Genomic DNA, 8,820 nt, shown 5'->3' on the forward strand with positions numbered 1-8,820 from the left:
CCACACCACTGTCAACAACTACCACACCACTCTCTACAACTACCACACCACTGTCCACAACTAGCACACCACTCTCCACAACTACCACACCACTCTCCACGACTACCACACCACTGTCCGCATCTACCACTCCACTCTCCGCAACTACCACACCACTCTCCACAACTACTACACCACTCTTCACAACTACCACACCACTGTCCACATCTACCACACCACTCTTCACAACTACCACACCACTCTCCACAACTACCACACCAGTCTCCACAACTACCACACCGCTGTCCACATCTACCACACCACTCTCCACAACTACCACAACAACAGAGTCTACAACTACCACACCACCGTCCACAACCACCAGACCAAAATCCAGAACTACCACAACAGAGTCTACAACTACCACACCAAAGACTGCGACAACTACCTATTTGAAATCAACAACACCAGCCACTTTCATAGAAAGGCCAATAGGTAAATGCGGCTTTTTTTTTCTTTGTGTGTGTTTGTGTGTGTGTTTGTTTGTTTGGCGGTACTTTTTACATCTAGTCAAGTTTTGACTAAATGTTTTAACGTAGAGGGGGGAATCGAGACGAGGGTGTGGTGAATGTGTGTGTGTGTGTGTGTGTGTGTGTGTGTGTGTGTGTGTGTGTGTGTGTGTGTGCAGAGCGATTAAGAGAAAACTACTAGACCGATCTTCATGAAATTTTACAAGGGAGTAATTTCTCATCCACACGTTTCAAACAATAACAACATTAAGAACGTTAACAAGCAGATTGCTTATGGACACGTTCTTGAAATGATAATCAATACACATTCCGATAGCAAAACATGGCGAACAAGTGATAGCTTCAACACTTATCTTGATAATCTTTAATTATATTTTATACAAATAAGATGAAGAGAGAGAGAGAGAGAGAGAGAGAGAGAGAGAGAGAGAGAGAGAGAGAGAGAGAGAGAGAGAGAGAGAGAGAGAGAGAGAGAGAGAGAGATAAATGTCTTTGATGACGTTATATCCGGCTTTTCGTGAAAGTTGAGGCGGCACTGTCACGCTCTCATTTTTCAACCAAATTGGTTGAAATTTTGGTCAAGTAATCTTCGACGAAGCCCGGACTTTGGTATTGCATTTCAGCTTGGAAGCTTAAAAATTAATTGATGAGTTTGCTCATTAAAGTTGTCATTAAAATCGATTTTTCGCAAACAGATTTAAAATTGATTGCATCGTATTCTTCATCATATTCTGAATCTAAAAATATATACATAATTTTGTCATGTTTACTCTTAAAATGATTAACGAAAATTGATTAATTAGTCTTACGATAAAAATTTAAGAATCGATCCAAAAAGGATTTCATCTTATTCTTTATCATTTCCTGATTCCAAAAACATATAGATATGATAGGTTGTATTCAAAACAAGCTCCGAAAGTTAACAAGAATACAGAAAAGCGCGCTTTCCAGCTTAGCACAATACGCTACCGCGCTATTCTGGCGTGTTAATTTCACTGCGTTTTGCTCGTGTAAGGTGAGCGATTTCATTCTCGCGGGAATTGACGAAGCTGTACTGTCTTGGTGAAAAACTACAGTGCGTTCAGTTTCATTCCGTGAGTTCGACAGCTTGACTAAATGTAGTAATTTCGCCTTACGCGACTTGTTTTTTTTGTGTGTGTGGGGTTTTTTTTTGGGGGGGGGGGGGGGGGGGGGAGAGAGAGTGGGAGAGGAGGGATTCCAATGTTATTTTTTCTCGACCTGCATTTAATCTTTGTTGATGATCGTTTGATTGTGAATTATGCCTGCTTTCGTTACGGGTTGTAGTTTCTGGTGGAGGGGGGGGGGGGAGCGCTATGGTTTTTGGGTACTATTGTCCAAGCTTTAAAAGCAAAAAAAGTAGCCTTTTTTCAATAAGAGATTGGCCATGTGTGATCCCTTCATTGTAATCTCCTTCGCTGCTTGTGTGTACCTGTACAAAGACCGGCACGGTTAGCCTAGTGGTAAGGCGTCCGCCCCGTGATCGAGAGGTCGTCGGTTCGAACCCCGGCCGGGTCATACCTAAGACTTTAAAATTGGCAATCTAGTGGCTGCTCCGCCTGGCGTCTGGCATTATGGGGTTAGTGCTAGGACTGGTTGGTCCGGTGTCGGAATAATGTGACTGGGTGAGACATGAAGCCTGTGCTGCGACTTCTGTCTTGTGTGTAGCGCACGTTATATGTCAAAGCAGCGCCGCCCTGATATGGCCCTTCGTGGTCGGCTGGAAGTTAAACAAACAAACAAACAAACAAACAAACCTGTACAAAGTGTCTCATTATCCTGTTGTTGCACCTGAAACGGTCTCTTTTACAGCGGAAATTACAGTAACCCTCGACTTTTCCATCAAGTTTTCTGCTCCCTTCCACGAAAGTCTGTTGGATAAGACGTCGACAAACTTCAGTATCCTTGCTGCTCGTTACACAACACAGGTTTATTACTTTTTTTGCATTTTTTTAAACGTTGCTTTTAGTTGTTTGAATTTCTAGTGGAACAAGAAATTCCTACGAGGTAGGAAAAACACCCCCGTCAAAGGGAAATAACCTTCTCAGTTGGTGGCAGTGACTGAGTGAGAATGGTTATTTCCCTTTGACCATTAAGATGTTCCTCTATAAGTCCTTGTATAATTTTAATCCACCAATAACTCCCTAACCGTGTGTTTGACTGGTCCCAATTTTTGTAAGGACCGTCTCAGGAATGTATATAACCTGTTCACCAAGTTTGGTGACGATCGGTCCGTTCATTCTTGAGATCTATATGCGAACACAAACAAACAAACAAACAAACACATCGAGCGAAACCTATACACACCCCTATACCGGGGGTGTAATGAGCGCTTTTTCTGCTAGCCCTGCTTACCTCCCCTGGCGCGAGCGCTAGAGGACACGGGTGAAAAATCGCTTCTTTGCGATGTGTAAATCGGTACTTTTCTATTTTATTCTGCAGCTTAGGTAACTGCGCATAGTCTTCATTGGGTTTTTTTAATTTGTGGTGTCGAGGTATGTCCGAATCATATGCTACCCATCTTTTACACATGGCGCAGTTACCTAAGCTGCAGAAATTAAATCGAAAAGTACCGATTTACACATCGCAAAGAAGCGGTTTTTCACCCGTGTCCTCTAGCGCTCGCGCCAGGGAGGTAAGACGCTTCTCTCCCTTGGGCCAAGGGAGGTGACCAATGCTAGCAGCAAAACCGCTCATTAACCCACATTAAGTACAGTCCTCCTCGTGAAAACAGTTCGGCTCATCATCTTGGTCAGGCGTTTATATAGCTATTCTGATGGACACGTGGGGGGATTCGGGGGCTGTGATTGGATGGTCTCACACATCCCTTTTCCGATCATCAAAGCATAACGCTACGAAAGTTGGCCATTTTTGCCGATATCCAAACGATATCGGCAATAACAAAGACGCATGGTTCCGGTTTCTTCCACGTGTATAAAGTACACGCATACCTCGCCAGGCTTGTGTCTGTGGCTAGTCGACAGACGATGCCATTTGCTTTGTGTGTGTTTTTGTTGTTGCTTACTGTACATGACATACATTACGTGTAAAATCCAGTTCTTTAACTGGCAGCAAACCTTGCAAATTTCCAGAAGCTGCAATCTGAAGCGACCTATCTCTGATTTTTGCAGACGATCTCTCCAATCACCAATGTTTAACACAAAATCAGCAAACTCTCCTGTCACATAGAACGTCCATTGTGTAGTGCAATGTTGAAATGAAGTTACCGGTCTGAAGCATTTCGTCGTTTCTTCTGAGACAATCCTTGTTCTCTTATCATCTACAGATTTACCGCAGTCTTCACCACGCGAATTCCCAACAGAAGTCAGACTTTCGAACATACAATCTACGTTGGCAAGCATGATACGTCATAACGTCATATGATTCCTAAGATATTGACGTAATGCTAAGCATCCGGTTATCTTGAGTTTTCTCCGTAATACATGTCCGTGGGTTTTTCAATGTTCGGTTATTTCCGTGGCTTCATGCAGAAAGGGAACCGTCGTCTGCAATCAACGACATGGACCATTCTGGTCCTTGTTGCTGACAAAAACATGATTTTAACACAGAATTTAATGTCAGAATAGCTATATAAACGCTATTGTATTTTCATCGTAGCAATAGGGTCCGATATTTAGACTCGAACAAGTATAAAGCGACTCGTCTTCGACTCGTCGGCATTATACTTGTCTCGTCTAAATATCGGGCCCTATTGCTACGCTGAAAACACAATAGCTGTTAATATTGGATAAACTTGGTCACATACCAAAAACGAACATCCTGTGGGGCTGTCTGTTCACAGTGGGTTTTTCATGAATAAGTTTCATGTTTAAACAAAAATATATGGCAAATTCAACTCACCACAGCAAGCAGTAAGGGTGTTAATTTTTAGGAATGGTCTTGTCCCATGTAATAGCCTGGGTACATTCTTGTTTTTTTAGTCTGAATTTTGGAACGTTAGCAGTCTATCTTTTTTTTTAATTTTTACTGTTGTAGTTTTATGTTTCAGCTGACCCAGGCATTTTCCTCAACTATTGGATTTCAGTTTATTACTGTAGACCGTTTTTGGTGAGTAGAAGAAAGGGAGATATGTTTTGACTAGTCGAATGATATATAAGACATAACGGCAACAAATTAATAAATTTGAAAAAATTGAAAGAAGTAGTATTCATTTTATGAAGCTTATGGTCAACATAGGTCAAACATACCAATTGCAAACAAAAGTGTACCCTAAAAAATTAATAAAAAATTGATTTAAAAAATAAAAAATAAAAAAGGTATAACGCAAACAGCAATATGCCTGGAGGTCATGTAAGCAGCAATTGTTCAGTTTAGGTGTTCCCATTTTTCGGTCGATTTTAACGCGGGAGCCTTGCATTTGTACATTTTAGGTTTTTTTTTGGGGGGGTGTCTGCGCTGTTGGTTTCACTGAATAAACACTATCTCACGTAAAATCAATCTGTTTGTTGAATATGGTAGGGGATTGAATGGCATTTTAATTCATACAACTCAGTGGTTTTACAATAAACGACCTTATCACAAATAACTGCACTGAAACGCATCTGCCTAGTTTTTTGTATGACGTGTAGTATAGATCAACTTCAACCTTTGGCACCAATGTACCCAGGACATATTTAGCAACTTCAAAGAAAAGTGCGCGTAAAAACGTGCTTGATATCTTTTCTTAAATATTAATGGGTTTCCAGGCCGGGAAGCACAGGAGTTGACTACGCGGCAAACTACAATTACTCTGCTGTAACGAACAGAACAGAACTGCACAGACAGCATTCAACTAACGTCAGCGAGAACCTCAATGATCTACCAGACGTGGACAGCCAGTATTTGAATGCCACATTCAACGGAGACAGTGAAAGAGGTAAACAAAGGTGTTTTCGGTTTGTTTGTTCTTTGCTTGACATGTATGTTTGCCTCTGCACGTGTGTGTGTGTGTGTGTGTGTGTGTGTGTGTGTGTGTGTGTGTGTGTGTGTGAGAGAGAGAGAGAGAATGTGTGTGTGTGTGTGTGTATTTGTGTGTGTACATGCGTACGTGCGTGTGTGTGTGTGTGTCGGGGGGGGGGGTATGTATGCATGTGCGTGCATGCGTGTGTGTGCACGTGCGCACGCATGCATGCGTTCTTAACAAAAACAAGAAATTCCTTCGAGGTAGGAAAAACACCCCCGTTGGTCAAAGGGAAATAACCTTCTCAGTTGGTGGCAGTGAGAATGGTTATTTCCCTTTGACCAACGGGGGTGTCCCTCTATAAGTCCTTGTAGAATCTTAATCCACCAATAACTCCCTAACCGTGTGTTTGACTGGTCCCAATTTTTGTAAGGACCGTCTCAGGAATGTATAGAACCTGTTCACCAAGTTTGGTGACGATCGGTCCGTTCATTCTTGAGATCTATATGCGAACACAAACACACAAACACATCGACCGAAACCTATACACACCCCTATACCGGGGGTGTAATTATATTTCATTTTCTTCTATATTTCGTGTTATTTTCAACGTACATTTCAGCGGCATTTACGCTAAAGATAGTAGCACACAACCCCTGCGCGGCTCACCCATGCAAAGCTCACCCGTTTCTCAACTGTAGCTTGGACCAGTGTATGTTGTGTGTGTGTGTGTGTGTGTGTGTGTGTGTGTGTGTGTTTGTGTGCGTGTGTATGTGTATGTGTATGTGTATGTGTATATGTGTGTGTGTGTGTGTGTGAGTGTGTGTGAGTGTGTGTGTGTGAGAGAGAGAATGTGTGTTTGTGTGTATTTGTGTGTGTACATGCGTAAGTGCGTACGTGTGTGTGTGTGTGTGTGTGTGTGTGTGTGTGTGTGTGTGTGTGTGTGTGTGTGTGTGCGAGTGTGTATGCGCGTGTGCACGCATGCATGCACGCCTCAAAACAAAATGTCAGTCTTTCCTATACTTCGTGTTATTTTCAACGTACATTTCAGCGGCATTCACGCTAAAACTAACAGCAGACAACCTGTGCGCAGCGAAACCATGCAAAGCTCACCCGTTTTACAACTGTAGCGTGGACCAGGGAATCGTCCTGTGCATCAGCCCGTGTTTCGGTTATGCCTGCGGAGCTTACGGGGCTACCTGCTTTCTGGACAGCGTGGGGTCACCCAAGTGCAGGTCAGTGGTATCTCAAGACAGATGACAATCGAAATAGGACGTACAGCAGGGATGGATGTAAGGGGGGGGGGGGGGGGGTTACTCGGCAAAATGTCCGTCCGTCTCAAAGAGAGTCCCAAACAAGCTCTTCAAGTGCGAAATGTGAACAGCAGCGGGGGGGGGGGGGGGGGGGGGGGGGGGGGGGGTTGAGGGAGAGGGGGCAGTAAATGGATCCCCAGCCCTCCCCCCCCCCCCCCCCCCCCCCCCCCCCCCCCCCCAACAGACTCTGTCCAGGACCACAGACATTGAAAGAGGATCTTGTGTATGTTTTGGAGGACACAGTAACCCCATGTTAAACACGCAAGCAGACATACTTAGACCTTCATAGAGCCGCATACACACAGACAGACGAACAGACAGAGACTTAGATAAACCCAGGACTGCACACACCCAAACCAAACAGCACTTCTCGTTTGATTTCCTTCTGTAACATGTTTTATCAAAATAACAAAAAATAACAAAATAAAAAACATACAACTTGCCTTACACTTTTCCCTAAAAAGATGTCCAGCTGATGACCAGTACGTGTACGGGGGAGAGCGCTGTGACCAGAGGGCAGAGAAACTGGACCTGTCTTCCGACACCGTCATCGCCATTGCATCCGGGCTCGGAGGCGGCCTCGTTTTAGTTGTGATCGTTGTACTCGCGGTCACGTGTTTCCGCCGCCACCGACGGAGAGAAGGACGGAAACTTCAGGCTCAGGATTCTGAGTGAGTGTTTTAGTTTAAACAAAATGTATTCAGAAAAAAAATCCCGGGGTGGCATATAGTACAATAGAAACACTTGGGACCACACAACCTAAGTATATACGAAGTGTGGTTACATATTTACATCCAAACTTAGCAAAACAATTACTGCACCCATTTCCATACCCCAACAAAAGCATAGATAATTAATTTGGCTTTATCCTCGTATTTAAAAGTTGCCAAGTTGTGCCTGTTCTGATTTTTTGTCGATATTTCATTGGTACCTTACGTTTTTGTCAGGTCGATTTTGGGGGTATCCTTATTCAAACGGCGGTCACGTGACATAGACATAGACATAGAACACTTTATTATCTCACGAGGAGAAACTCAGGTGTGGTGTATACAGCATTACAATAAACAACATAAAACGTAAGAACATAAATACAATATCGAACCTATAAAATAAATCTTAAATCCAAAAAGCGTGCCAGATAGCCAAGTGGACGGCCTTTAATGTCATCGAAAGTTTAAATGAATTGACACGGGAAATGCATGCTTTAGTTTTGGTACGTAATTGGGTGCAATAATTTGGTTGCCGACTTTAGATAAAATAAGCATTTACAGGTGCTGGGTGAGCGTCTTGGCGGTGGAAGAGTGTTATTTTAGAGTAATACAAAGCTCTTACAATAATTTTTCCTCAATGGACACATTTTGCGCGGGGGAAAAGTAGTACGTTTGCCAAAATGTGAGCTTGAATTAAAACCAGATTTGTGTCATAACACACGACATGCAGGCTTGTGCAATGGCTTACGGAGAAAGGTTGATGTTACAAAGAAAGACTTGTGTGTAATTGTTTCTTTCTTTCTTTTTTTCTTTCTTTCTTTTTTTCATTCTTTCTTTCTTTCTATGTTTGTTTTCCTATGACAAACTAACAGACGAAATAATTCTGTCGGGTTGGTATTGGTTGTGAAAGAGTGAATTCCCTTGATTTTAGTGAGACAAACTATCCACCGTGCTCTTGATCAAGTGTTTTAGACTCACACCCTCACTAATGACTGGCCTATAATGTCACGAGGGAAACTGTAACGTTCCCACGTGACATTATAGGCCAATCACTAGACAGAGTCAACCCGACAGAGTTATTTCCGAACATAATTATGCTGTTATCACAACAACAACAACAACAACAACAACAACAACAACAACAACAACAACAACAACAACAACAAACGTGTGCGTGGATAGGGAGCTTCTTTGGAAGGTTGGTCGTGCAGAAATAAGCAGAGAAAACTAACCTTGGTGTTATCAACCGTGTGTGTCTTCAGGTCGTTCAGGTCCATCACGGGTATGAACCGGGTGGCGGGATCTGTGGACGGCATAGAGCACGGACCGTCTCCTGGTTTTTATCGAAATCAACCCGGGTATGTGAAGAT

General features: G+C 43.0%; 1 protein-coding gene across 1 annotated transcript in view; it reads left to right on the top strand.

The window, feature by feature from the left end:
• Positions 1-47: 47 nt before the first annotated feature.
• Positions 48-8,820, top strand: part of LOC138954860 (mucin-17-like) — a gene marked incomplete at its 5' end in the record, with an annotated part of 13,543 nt that continues 4,770 nt past the window's right edge. Inside the window, 7 exons of the mRNA XM_070326624.1 lie at positions 48-474; positions 2,340-2,455; positions 4,537-4,595; positions 5,234-5,403; positions 6,479-6,662; positions 7,205-7,411; positions 8,713-8,808. Coding sequence (XP_070182725.1) covers positions 48-474; positions 2,340-2,455; positions 4,537-4,595; positions 5,234-5,403; positions 6,479-6,662; positions 7,205-7,411; positions 8,713-8,808 — 1,259 coding nt within the window. The remainder of the gene's footprint in view (positions 475-2,339; positions 2,456-4,536; positions 4,596-5,233; positions 5,404-6,478; positions 6,663-7,204; positions 7,412-8,712; positions 8,809-8,820) is intronic.

This window comes from Littorina saxatilis, linkage group LG2 (genome assembly GCF_037325665.1).
Source record: "Littorina saxatilis isolate snail1 linkage group LG2, US_GU_Lsax_2.0, whole genome shotgun sequence".
In the NCBI taxonomy this organism is placed as follows: Eukaryota; Metazoa; Mollusca; class Gastropoda; order Littorinimorpha; family Littorinidae; genus Littorina; species Littorina saxatilis.